General features: G+C 35.1%; 2 protein-coding genes across 3 annotated transcripts in view; one reads left to right on the top strand and one right to left on the bottom strand.

Moving 5' to 3' along the window:
- Window positions 1-14,042, top strand: part of LOC139954875 (arylsulfatase-like) — a 98,489-nt gene that overhangs the window by 39,847 nt on the left and 44,600 nt on the right. The gene's annotated exons all lie outside the window — the stretch shown is intronic.
- Window positions 82-13,666, bottom strand: LOC139954863 (interferon-induced very large GTPase 1-like). The gene is made up of 4 exons (XM_071954832.1): window positions 13,542-13,666; window positions 9,522-9,622; window positions 8,502-8,553; window positions 82-6,664 (listed from the first exon to the last, which is right to left on the bottom strand). Exons 2-4 carry the CDS (start codon window positions 9,597-9,599, stop codon window positions 1,977-1,979), a joined length of 4,818 nt encoding a protein of 1,605 aa, XP_071810933.1. The 5' UTR covers window positions 9,600-9,622; window positions 13,542-13,666; the 3' UTR covers window positions 82-1,976.

The raw sequence follows: 14,042 nt of genomic DNA on the forward strand, positions 1-14,042 counted from the left end.
TGTTTACTTGTAGCAACTTTTCACAGTATCGTATGTAGAAGATCAACACGAAACATACTTTATGTACTGTATTGTGTACTGCGCAAAAATAACACCAAACACAACTTTCTCCTCCATATAAGAACAGCCAAGCTTTATTTAAGTACAACAAAATGGAAAAAAAGTGTTTAAGTCAAGACTAAGCACCACCTTAGTGATAAAAAAGTTTTTAGTTTAATATAGATAAATATTTCGATCAAGGGTGATAGGCAATTCATTCCTTAAGGTTGAATAAATGTTAATTGGTTACTATGGTTTCTAATTACATTCTAAAATAATATATTGTAAAGGATAAACTTTCAAGATTTGCTAACGTGACGTAATTTACATATTGAAATGTGAATTCAATCATAAATTTTATCACTATTATAACATTACATTCAACTTCAAATAGCTCTTCAGAATGCTGTCAGCAAATTGTAGATTTTTGTCAGTTGAGAATATTCAAACAATAATACTCCATGATTGCAAAACAACTTAAACTGTTTCTTAATTTTATGTGCATGATTAAGGTAACTCGTTTCCAAATTTACAAATTAAAACTTAAACCGCTTTAGTGTAAAATTTTAAATATTGATTAATAATAACTAAACATTTCATAGATATTTTCATATATATTTTAACTGTAGTTACTAACTAAACTTTCTTTTACATGAAGATATAATAATATGTAATGAAAAATATTCAAGTCTAGCTAATAAGGCTACGCAATGTCAATCATGTGTTAGCACATTATTATAATATTATATTGTATTGTAGATTGTGCCACTTTAGAATATACAACTAATTAGAAAAAAACATTTAAAATGTTTTTGTTTTTTCTTTGAATTAAACAACACAAGAAAATGGTAATATTCTGTTTTATTATAAGTAATATAAAATGCCTGTTTTACACACTAAAACATTTATTAAAGTTTCTACCTCAACTACGAATAGAAATACTTTCACCGTTATATATACATATATATGAATATGCGTTTACATTTTGAAAATTAAAAGACAGGACTAATATCTTACATGATAAAGGTAAACATTATTTTCAAAATTACAATTGTCTTTTCTTAAAACTATTCATAGTTACAATTTTCTTTGGAGTTGAAAAGGAAAGTCTGGTTTCTTATATCGATGTGTGTTAATTTGTAAATATTGCTTAATGAAACAAAGTTAACTTTTTTGTAACGAATATACATGCTTCTGAAAGAAATTTATACGTTAAATATTGTTTCCAATGATTTGTCTCTTAAAAGAAACATTAACCGTTAGTTTCAGTTATCAAAATGGTTTGGAAATATAAGCTATATCAGCTCATGGATTTTGAAGTGTCAAAAATGCTTACAAACTTATAAAGTTGACTTTTGAAGTTTTACTTTAAAAAAAGTCTAAGAGAAAATTCCACGCGATTTCGAACAAGATCCATTGAATTTGTGTTCATATGAAACTTTATATGTATGAATTTACAATATATCATATTTTAGCGAAACAATTTTGTATTTTTAAATAGCCACAAATATATATTTTAGTTGGGATGTGCCAATTACAGATTATTGTTTTCATTAGATTGACACAAGGATCATCAACTTTCGATAATAATTTTGAAATTAAAGATGAAGGTATTATTATAACTTTGTACAAAATCGAAACTAACATTGAAGTGTTAAACTGGACAATGATTCAAGTCCACAGTGACGGTAAACTTATGTGACCAACTATCTCCTATTATATTTCTTTCCTCTTTTTTCAACCTTTTTTCCCCTTCAAATTTGCAATATAATTCAACTATAGAGCTTAAAACGGTTACCGTAAACGATACTTTACTGAATGATATATCAGAGCTGTAGAAAATGTGTACTGCTCGTGGTGTTATTTGCGATGACAGCATCTGTTGTATCTTAAATATACGTGTACCGTCTTGAACTATAACCTATGCTGCTGTCGAGTTACTTTTTAGTAATACAGTACTTCTCCCTTAAACATTTTAATGCATCTTGCTCTGAAACTGTACCCCATTCATTTGGGAGCTCTGCTGGCTTTACACCGTACAACTGCGCAAAATCATTATTGAAAGTTTGCAATACCCATTTCCAGTAAGTTATTGGAGCTTCCCCTCTAATTGGGGTAATATCCCAAGAAGGATAATCCTTGGAATACTCCTTGTAAGGCTTATACACCTTTGGTGGACCTACGCAGTGTAGATATTCAGTGTCGGAGGCTACTAACATTGTGCATGGAGCAGATATCAGTTTAAGTGACTCTTCGTAATGATATCCTGCTACACCCTGTGAGTAATGAAAGATAGCCTTGTGTTTATGTTCACCTCTGATTTGCAAATGACAGGGTACTTTGCAGAAGGGACAAACTTCCTTACACGTTCCTAAATGATCTAAGATATCAAATGCCACATCCCGCATTTTTGAGTAAAGCTGAGATGCTACTGTCGGATCACTTAGTTTGTCTATGTTCCATCCTTTAGTAATATCTGTTTTGAAGTGGGAGCTGAACATGTTGTACAACATGTTGGTAAATTCTTCGATGTCGCTTAGCTTGAAATCATCAACAGAAAACTGTGTATTCATTCCATTCTGTGAAATGTAGTCGTTTTTCAGAAATGTATCTTCCCATTCCCTAAATGTTGTTGTTTGTTCCCCTCTACGTACCGTCAATTCATGTTTAGTATTATGTACTGCAGCTTTAACATGCTGCAGTATTTCATTAATAGTTGCATCTATTACGTTTGTTACCCAATATTGAGACCGTTCTGTTATTTCAGTTAGAACCTTGTGGCTCAACCAATTGCTAACGAAGTTATCACTGTCCTGTATAAAATCATGAAACAACTTTGGATCTTTCTTAAGACACAGCTCTTCTAAAATTCTGCCAAGCATCCTTTGCTTATCATTATAACAATCTTCGTCCCGCATGTGTGCCAAGAGTTTTACATTGAAGGCATTTAAGGTGACATTTTGCAAAACAGTCACACACTCAGAATATGATCGCTTTACAGCCGCTCCACTCTTAATGGTTTCATCAACATAGCCTTTAAATTCGTCTTTTAAAAAGTCCTTCTCATTTTCAAACATTCTTTGCAATGAATTGTGATCTTCATACTTTCGTTGACAATCTTTGCAAACTGTACAAACCTCGTTCTGAACTTCACGAAGAGTACTAACCAAAGTTTCACTTTTGACTTTACTACCCGTTAATACATTATACACTTCTAGTAAAATAGTATCTACGCGACTTTCTTGAAACGGTATAACTTTCGCGTGATTTCTAAGATCACTTCTATGACGATTTACAATTCCAAAAACTACATTTTGAACTTTGTCCAGTCCGTCCTTAGATCCCCAAAAATGTCTTTCAAACCAATTAGCAACTTCTTTCCCCTTCTCGAGCAAGTACCGCCGCTTTTTCTTTTCAACTCGCATCTCGTCAGTGTAAGCTTTGCTATGTTCTGTACCAAGCATTAGTTTTCTAAGACTGTTATCACACGCCTGCTCGATATATTTTTCAGTAATTATAAATTTGTTGAAGTTTATTTCAAGCTGTTTGATTTTTTTATCCCAAAGTATGTCAAATTGTCTATCCAATTCCTCATGATTTTTCTTCCAATAGTCAGTGTCTTTGGTGTGCTTTAATTGATTTGCGGTTGCTTTAGCCTCACATTTCAGTTCTTCTTTTGCTTCTCTGATGAAATTTGGCAATCCTTCTATATCGGCCTCATTTTGTAATTGTATCTCTTTGTTTCGTTTGATACCTCTTTCAATATCTTTACCAATTCCGATTGTTTCTTGTTTGATACTCTCATGACGTCTTTTCACCTCCTCTTCGTCTGAATGCTCCTCTACGTATTTATCTATTTTCCTATTTATATTTTCGCATTTATCAGTTATTTCCTTCTCCAGCCTCGTGTAAAAACCTTTTTTCGTAGCATTCGTGACATTTCCACCATTGCTAAGTTCCCATTCAAATATCTCAGTTCTCATTTTGCCAATAAGTTTACTATGCTCTAGTCGGAATCTCTGGTTACTGAGGGCATCGAAACTATTTTGGAAATTGAAGACGAAATCTTCTGATTTCACTGCATCCCATACATTCTCCAACCTTTGAACAAACTTTGCCATTGTAAACTGAGGTGGGATTACCGGTTGATTTTCTTTTGGTTTGAAAATGGCTTCCTTTAAAGCGTGAATTTTATCACTATAACCAGAATTCGGAGGCGACATTAAACCCATCCATAAGCATGGGAAAAATTGCAAGTCATCCTCTTCAGCTAAAGGAAATACATCTGAAAAATCTTGAATGTGATCTACTTTTTCCTCAGCAGCAGCAATACGAGTGACTTTGTTGAGAACATCCTTTATTTTAGTCATGTTAGTTTTATTGTTAGCGGCAGCTGCTATGTCGCTCACTCTCTGTTGAATGATTCTGCAATTAGAAACTAATTCGACTTTCTTCATTCTTATCAAAGCATGGACAGCTATTTGCAATATACCAATCATATCTGGGCCAATAGTTTCTTGACCGATATTCAATAGGGTAAGGTCCCCAATGCACATGGCCAGTGTAGCTATCGAATTGTCAAATGTGTGGTCGTTTAGAACTGTTCGATCTGGAGAATGCAATCCCTCAGTATCAATAATCAGAAGATACTTAAAACCAAGTTGTTTATGAAAGTCCGCATTCACTTCTAACAATTGTAAGTACAACCCTCGTGTGCATCTACCAGCACGTACCGGAAACTTGACACCAAACATACTATTTAAGAACGTTGACTTTCCACTACTCTGGATACCAATTATAGACAAAACAAATATTTTTGGGTCATTAAGCTTATTTGCGAGGTTCTTTAAGACGCCTGATATCCATTTAATCGGAATGTAAACATTTTCGCCATCTAAAAGTTCCAATGGATATCCTGCAAGAAGTAATTTTGATGCCAGGTTAACCAGCAATTCATTTCGATTGTGAGCTTTTGTATCTTCAATGCTTGCTTCATACCATTGGCCTAATTCACGAATAAAGTGTTCGCAACTAATGTTTTTCGCATTAACTTGTTCGCTTTCTTTAAGGAGCTGCTTTTGCAACTCTTTTATTTCATTTTGCAGTTTACTGCGTTCATCTTGCGGAGTTTGCTTCATATCAGATTTTAATTTTTGTAGGGAGGTATTCAACACGTCGATTCTCCTAACCAATGTAGGAATTTCATCGGCGGTCATCATTTCGATATGTGTTTGAAAAAAGGACATGAAGTAATGCAAAAGATCATTTTCGTTAAGCATAACCGTTTGTAAGTTGTTCCAAAAAATTTTCATTTTTTCAGATAAACCTTGTAGTCTTTGTTTTCCCCGCAATTCACGTTTAGTGTTTTCTTGTGCTTGAAACTGATGACTAACTTCAGTTTTGACCCCAACACTCAAAGGTTTTTTATCAGCCGCGACCCATTTACCCCATTCGACTTGTAATTGTAAATATGTTTCTTTCACTTCCTCAATGGATTCGTGTGTCGGGAAGGAGGATTGCAGCAATTTTTTGGCTTTCTTGTAGGAATCATTGTCCTGATCCACGGTTACTTTATTAAAGCAAAAGCTTTGCCAGTCTTTAATTGAACGGTAATCCTCAAGACTTGTGTTTTTGCAGTATTGCATAATCTTCTCACAAATTATTTTTGCAAGGTCTGTTGCATTACGTTCTAAGCAGAAATCAACACTTTCATCGATTTTGAGTGTCTTACGCTCACTGTTGAGCTGTTGCTTACGTGTTTGCCTGCCCTTGTTTTTTTTGTGTACAATCAAATGTATCACGAAAACCTTTTTGAATTTTTTCTTTATATCATCAATTTCTGTCTTGTAGCATTTCAATTTGTCTTGATCTACAAACAGGAATATAGCATTAGCTATCCTGCACGTAAACTCACTTTCGGTAGTAAATTCTGTGGAATCACCTCTCAGATTCAACAATAACGTAACTTCTTTCAACAACTCCTCGTTTCTACCGTACATTGGCAGATACCATTGGGCTTCTACTGATCCAGAACAATAGTAAACGTACTCTTTTTCATCTTCATAAGACGAAAAATATCGAAACGTTTCATTACCTTGAGCTCTACCAATGACATTATTTAAAATAAACGACTTGGAGATTGGAATATCACCGAATCTTATGAATGCAGCGGTAAATACACGCTCACTTACCATACGTTTCTCTGGAGCAAGAGATGTTTCATTTTCTTTCCATTTCTTTACAACACGACTTATTGCCCAAGTTAGCAGCTCTGGTTTCTCGTTATCTCTTACCCCAGGTAATAAGACTGGCAAGGCAAGTTGACAAGATGCAAATTTCTCCAGCAAATGTTGTCTTAAATGATCATCGGAACAATGAAGAATTGCATATATGAAATCTCTTGCACTTCCTTTTAAGTGAAGTTTCTCTTTCCATGTAATCCTACTATCTAGTGAGGTTAGCTTACTGATAAACAGAAAAGGTAAATCTTTTGTTTCAATCTGTGAAATGTCGCTAGGGAACAGCCGTACCTCTGTGGCTGCTTTCAGGGTGAGCTTCCGTGGGAAATACTTCTTTAGACCAACCTCTTCCAAGTATTCCAGAAAGTCTTCTTCAGTTTCTTTATCTATCGAATATAAGAGTATACCTAAGTTGATGTCAAAGCCAATCTGAACTCGTAAACATTTGAAACGACACATGTACAAAACACAATTGTAATGTGTGTCTCTATCTGGAAATATACCAAAATTTTAAATACCTTGTATATAAACGAACTAATAACGATGTTGCTAGTCAGGTATAACTTTCCGACTAAGTTTTGCTACAGTTATTCTCGGAATAGTTCTTGCAACAGCGAGAAACGAGTGGAAGTGATGGAGAACGTTGCTATCAACCAACCTTATTCCAGTGAGTACATGTACCCGCAATAATGGCATTACGGAGCGTGAGAGGTAAGCAAAGGCAACAGGGCTTACTCTCACAGTAACCATTATTAATGGCGGTATCTGATATGTTCATTCAAACATTTACACCATACCAAACAATTGACAATGGCTCATTGGATATAATTTTTTCTTTCATGCTAATTGTTTGTGATTTACTATGTCGAACAGTTTGTAAAACGATACAAATACTGGAGAAGGAACCAGAACGTTTTTCAAAATACGGGATCTGCATCATACATTGATCAAAGAACATTCTTGTGGCAAGAATAAACTCTACTGAATAGCATCTCAGTGACAAACGGCATTGGAAATGATTTACACACACATGAAACGTAGTTTGCGGACAACTATGCACTGAAGCAAATCAATATCGATATGATCCCGGTTACGTAATACACGCATATATATAGACTAGTTTCCACAAAATTCTTTAACGAACATGCAAAAAATAAAGCTACAAGCAACTACTCTAGATGAATACAGGGAGACGTGACGTAGCTTAACAACAAACCTTATTATCTTATTACCGACAAGGGATGCCAAGCAAAGGGAGCAGTAGAAACAGAGCATAATATACTGAATGGACCAATCCGAGACTGAACGTGTATAGAAATACCATCTACTACGTTTGATTCAACACTGAACTAGATGATAACTTTAAGAGACATATTGCTAATAATATCTATGCTTTTTATTTATTCTTGTACTACCATGGTTTGATTTAAGCTAAATAATGTGTTGCCTACAAAGGATTAGCTATCTTAATTCATTTGGAATTCTGGTAACTTTAACTTCCCTTTCAATTTGCTCAGCAGTTCCATTTGTATCATCCTTTCTAAATGCTGTTTAGTAACCATTTCTAGCAAGATTAGTTTTCTTATACTGTTTCTCTTTTTCTTATCTTTAATACTTTAGTGTTTATACATTTAATAGCCTCTAATTATCATCCTTCTACCGGTCTTTTTGCTTGAGTGTTTAGGCAGTTCTGTTTTATATCTGTCGGTTCTATCTGTGACAATTAGAGTTGAAATAGGATTAAACAAGGACCCCCCCCCCCAAAAAAAAAAATCGACTTATCATTTGGCATAATGGTATGGAACAACTACACTGTTGATGGAGCGACATATCAGGTTTATGCTGCAAAATCATTTATAGATAAAGCTGAACTGTTAGATTGCCTTGCGACGGCATTATCACTTGGAGTAGAATGCGTGTCTAAAGAAGTCTTCAATTACACTGAGTTAACAAGTGTAATTCAATTGAAAACTTGTTTATGTTCTCAAAGAGATATTTTCTAAGTCAGTCAAAGCTCTAAGCATTAGCGTTGTTCTTTTTGAAACCTTCACTACATTTAGTGTGTTTGCCTACATTTTGTCTGAGCTTCTTTGTGTGGATTGCTGATAGTTTTCTCAAAGATCTTGTACTGGTGTGTGTGTGTGAGAGAGAGAGAAGGTTGGGACGGGAGAGGGGGATTGGTATTACAAGTAGCTGTATCCTAAATATTGTGCATTGCCTTACCGGGAGATTCTTGTTCCGACTCACTGGTGTTGTTCTCTATATTGCCGGCCATCTGAAATGAAGGATTAAGGATGAAAAAAGCGTGTTCAAATGTTATTTACAACATGACGTCTCAATTACTCTCGGGGCTATAATTGGCTACTAACCTTCGCATATAGTTTAAATAGTTTGACATTATGGTCATCAATTGCATTTTATCAAAAAAAAAACCATGACGGATGAATGAAGAAACCTGATTGTCGTGCAAATGTGTCTATATTGATATCAAATTTTAAGTTAGTTTAACATAACATTAAAGTAATTTATTGGTCGTCAAGTTTTTCTACAGATTATTACTCAACACAAAACTGGGATTGAGCAACTGAGGCACATCCATTAAGAAATAGGTCAACTACAAAACTTTGTAGTAGTTAATCTTAACAAGAGAGACATCTCTGGTAAGTGTGGTATTCAATGAAACTGCAACTGAACGTGTAAAATCCATTACATCAGTCAGCGAAACAGGTTTGATTAGGTTTAGAGCTGATATTAGATGGCATATCACAATTAAGAAGATATTGAGATAAGCTCGAAACATTTAGCTTAAAACAGTTGATCCACAAAAGACAGCAACACAAGAAAAACATTTTTGGTAAGAGTGGTTTTCAATGAACTGAAAAGCAATTCTCCGTTTAGGATATTAAAATCTATTCCTGCAAGTACAAGCTGGTGCTATCATCAATTTAACTTAATGGATCATTCTAGACAGCAAATGGGACATTTGTGCACAGTACTGTTTATAATGAACTTACGTGCAGCTATAACTATCTGAAACAATCTTTCAAATTCTCCAATGAAGACAACGTTGTGAGGAAGGAAAACCAACTGATCAGAATGATGTTACTCTCTAGACAATAGTAACACATAATGATATCGAATATCGTAACCAACAATGAAGAAGGACTTATCGATTGCAGCACAATTTGTGTAAAATATTCTATTCACATGATTCTATTCAACAGAACATAATATTAAAAGTACCTCATTGATATTTTGTTTGGAAGTCGTGCCTGTAGCAGCGTCAATCACATCATCTTCATCCTTGTTTTCTGTCTCCATTACGGTTTCGTTTCGCCGTCCTCCTTTAATAATCAACAAAGCAGGATGACTCAAAGTAATTCTCCCGAATTGAACTCCCATATTAATTATTTTAATCGTTGCATTTGAGCTAACAATAGCAACCGTTTCGCTTGCTTTAATAAAATTATAAATCGTTCGAAGGAAATCTTTTCAATCAACAGGGAAAGTTGAGGTAAAGACTTGGTGTGGGGTGCATTTTATGTGTTGTCTTTAATGGCTTCAAAATATACGCCAAGAGTATGACAGTAAATGAAAAGAAACTGTTTTTTCTTTCTTTCATTGAAGTAAAACAAACCCATCATTGCTTGTTATTCTGTTTAATTTAATGAGTCGGTCTCAACAGTGGTTTTGCTCTTCAGTATTTATGGGAGCTTTGTTGTAGGAATGTTGCTGTAACTAAGACTTTTACATTAGTTTTGTGACATGCGTTGTACTTATTATATGCTAAATATGCTTAAAATTGTTACATTTGTCTGGCATATTGAAAGGTACCAGTATTTTATTTCCATTTAAAATCTCTTCAACCTACTGGTGTTTGTACTACATGTTTTTACTCTCATAAAGTAGATTGGCGTCGTTGGATAAATATTGCAAAGGAATGTTACTGTTTTCTATTGACTATATGTTTTCTACTTTTACTAGAAAAACAGACTGAGCTTTGTGGAGTATAGTTAGTGTCATAATGTGTGTGTTGCTTCTATGGTGTTTTTAACCAAAGTTAACCTTTAAAATTAAAAGTACTTAGATTGTCACAAGTCTTCATAAACTTGAGTTTTATGGGGCTCGGGTCAATTGCTCTATTGTTTTTAACAGTTATCTTTCCAACAGAAATCCGTTTTTATTTATCAATAAGGTTAAGTCAATCCCAATTGAAAAACAGGGCACATAAACGACTCAGTATGGATAAAACTAAAAGAGTGTGTTTTTTTCGGGTGGGGTCCAGGGTCCATCTTACGGCCCTTGATGGGGTCCAGGGGCAAAGCCACAGCGGAGGCCATGGGGTGGACTCAAATCTAGAAATCTTCAACTTTACTTCTTTTCGGTAGCTGAAATTGATATTTCAACTGACAACTGATTAGTAAAAACGTATCTGTTTAGGTAGAGTTAAAGAGTACTATTGGGTATCTGAGCACATTCACTTTATCGGAAACATAGAAACCTAGAAAATATCAGGGGTGAGCAGATGAGAATAAAACATACAATAATAATGATCTCATAGCGTTTTTACAAATAATCTGTTACCAAAATGACAAGAAAGCTACCTCCAGAATTTTCCGTTCTCAATTTTTGAAGTTTAAGGTATTGGATCCTTCTATTCAAAGTGTCGATTTTTATGTTACATCTCCTTCTCAAGTTGTTTAACTCCCAGGTGTTGTTATTCCAGTCAGTGTGGTTAAATTATATGTATCGAGAAAATGTCAAAAGACATTATTACACGTTTTTGTCTTATTCGCCTATATAATTTTTGGTCCTTTTATACCATACATAATTTTTTTTCTTTCATACTGTACAATCATTTGTGACAGCACTTACTGCTCTAGAATTAAACTGTTATTCGTTTAATTGAATCGAAATATGAAAATTTAACTTCGTTTTTATCATTCGGCACCGTTATTTGCCTCTTCCATGACATCCACCACTATTAAGTGTTTGTTTATGTTTCATCGGATATGTGCCTGCATATTTTCAATCATTATTCTAATTTCGAAGGGCTACACACTCTTGTTGTACTCCTTTCGCGCAACAATCCTTCTATGCCCTCCTACAGGATCACAACATGCTATGTATAATTTGCAGGCAGCTTTCTTTTTCTATTCTCTCTTCTCTTTTCCTTGCAATTATGTCTTTGCTTGTCCGGTTTAGAATTAACAAATTATTGTGTGATGATGTTCAGGGAAAAGAAAGACAAACAGACTATAACTCCGAATTACAATAAATAACACAAAATGTTACAAAATCCGAAGTTATGTGACATTTAAGCAAAGACAAGATTTTAGTACGTTCACTAATGTTGTTGTTTCATTTTACTCTGTATATAACTAACTGCTCCGATTATTCCTTAACTTGTAGAAGTTATTGGGTGGGGAAAGGGGGTGTGACACATAACACATAGCAAATCGCTCCTACCACTCTAGCATTATACGATATCAACGGCTGGAATTATATCTCTGCAAAGTCCACTGTGGATATTTTGAACATTAATATCATCTCTGAGATATGAGCTTGACATTTGTCGATACAGAGATCACATGACAACGGTATTTGTTGAATTTGCCTAAGAATTAAGAAGTAAAGGTAGCAAATCTTGAAAATTTCCCAAGGTTCTATTATATGAAATTAAATAAGAATCGATTTCAAAGAGAATTCATTAACCTTCTTCGGTGAAATTAACCCTAACAGAATTTTATTTATTCGGAATTCCCTCTTAACGATTTTTAACTTTAAAGTTATATGTTCACCTGTCACCGAGCCTTCACGTGTGACTCTAACAGGTATCACTCCTAGAATCAACAACGCGCCATTTGTTATAATGTATTCGCATATATATATATTTACAAAGTGTTTCCTTCAGCTACTTAATGCTGTTTATTATTATTCTGAATAATAATAAAAATATTATGCAATAAGCACAAAATGTAGTTAAGAATTAATAACAGTCCACGGCGTTTATCACTTGATAATGCAGGAAAAAAAGTATAACCCAAACAATACACGCGGCCGTAGGCCGTGTGCATCCAACGATAGGGTTATATCGCCGTGAGTGCACTACGTTACGTTCATTGACTTGTACTACGGATACGTTCTTAGTATAGTACACTATACATACTACGCCAAGTTACATATTTACTTTCGAAAGCACAATTCCACCAAGACAGTAAAAAGATTAGTGAACTTTTCTAGTACAATGGCTTCAATGACTTCAATTTATCAGACGTTTATTGTTGCTTTGAACGTCCACTTCTTGAATACATGTTGTATTCTTGATCAGTAACATCATGCATGGACCTAGCAGTTAGACGTTACGTAAGTGTTAATATCGACGTCACAGTGTTCTGATATTGGCTTGCCAAGTAGTATAACTGTCATTCGTTGTTTCGATTCCTTCAATCGCTGCTCGATACTATTACTAACATTACGCATATTTGGCCTTGATGTCCGCTTAACGCAATATTTATGATAACATTATAATGCCAGGGTTGCTAAATGAGGTTAGCGTTGTTGATCGCACCCTTGTCAGTATACTTCAGGCTGAAAGTTTGCTTTCTCCGAAAGTTTGGCATCATCTTACCAACTGGTGTTTACACAGAAGGGCTTCTTACAATACCATATTTGATCTGATTCGTTTGCTTCGAACTAGTAAGGCAGATAGCCAGGTGCGTAGCCAAGGGGGCGAAGGGGGCAGCGCCCCGCCCCCCTTGGGCATATTTTTAATTTTTTATTAAATGTTTTTATGATATCGCTAGTAATTTCAAAAGAGAAAATGCTAAGTTGCAACTTACAAGGCCTGGGAAGTGCCATTTCCAGCGATCTGGGAGGCATTTTCAGCCAAAATTTTCTTGTATGCTACGCGCCAACATGGTGGCGCTACGCTTAGTTAGTTTGCAAAGCCGTATCTACGGCTCTGCTAGTTTGCCTACATTTTCGCCCCTCCCTTGGCAAATTCCTGGCTACGCGCCTGCAGAAAGCTAGGATTGGTATCAAGCTTGCTGAGATACATTGTTTTCAACTTATTTTCATTCACCGGTGGGAATACCGTGTAATTATCCTTAGGTTTGTGAACGATCAGCTGAGGAGCACATGCCAATCAGATTCGAGAAGTTTGAAGAATTGTCAGACATTGAATCGTGCCGTCGTTTAGCTATTTAACAGTATGAATATTTGTGAATGCTGATCGTCGGAAGAAGTAAATATCAAACCTACCTGTAATGCTATTATCGATGAGCGAGATTTTCCATTGCAGATAAAGCCCTGATGTGAAAGCTGGAAATATGGCGTTGTCTGGTTCGAACCGTGTAATGGCAAATTCTTCGGCAGGTGGATTCTTATATGAGGATGCTTATCTGTGGTATGTTAAGTAGTTGCAGTGAGTTCCAATCAAATAGTCAATTTCCTTCGTAAACGCAACTTAAACTGCATGAATATTCATATGTTATTAGATATGTGCATAATTTGTTTACTGAAACTGGTATACATAACCTTATTAGGATACCATTGCTGCATTTGGGTCCGTCCTACAAATGCTATCAGCAAATCATATCCATTGTTTGTAGCCAGCAATAAAGCTCAGATTACCTAATATGTGCATAAAATATGTCGCCGCTCATCGTCACCAGCAGTTACTGCAGTGAGGTGAAGAGGTATACATAACCTTATAAGGATACCTTTGCTGCATTTGGGTCCGTCCTACAAATGCTATCAGCA

The sequence above is a fragment of the Apostichopus japonicus genome, chromosome 17 (genome assembly GCF_037975245.1).
Source record: "Apostichopus japonicus isolate 1M-3 chromosome 17, ASM3797524v1, whole genome shotgun sequence".
NCBI classification, from domain to species: domain Eukaryota; kingdom Metazoa; phylum Echinodermata; class Holothuroidea; order Aspidochirotida; family Stichopodidae; genus Apostichopus; species Apostichopus japonicus.

What these genes read in the sequence shown, in the direction of transcription:
- LOC139954863 (XM_071954832.1), bottom strand. Translation starts at nt 9,599, where the DNA reads ATGGAGACAGAAAACAAGGATGAAGATGATGTGATTGACGCTGCTACA. An exon ending in CCAAACAAAATATCAATGAG is followed by an intron (nt 8,554 to 9,521) that starts GTACTTTTAATA and finishes CCTTCATTTCAG; the next exon opens with ATGGCCGGCAATATAGAGAA. An exon ending in GTCGGAACAAGAATCTCCCG is followed by an intron (nt 6,665 to 8,501) that starts GTAAGGCAATGC and finishes TATATTCGATAG; the next exon opens with ATAAAGAAACTGAAGAAGAC.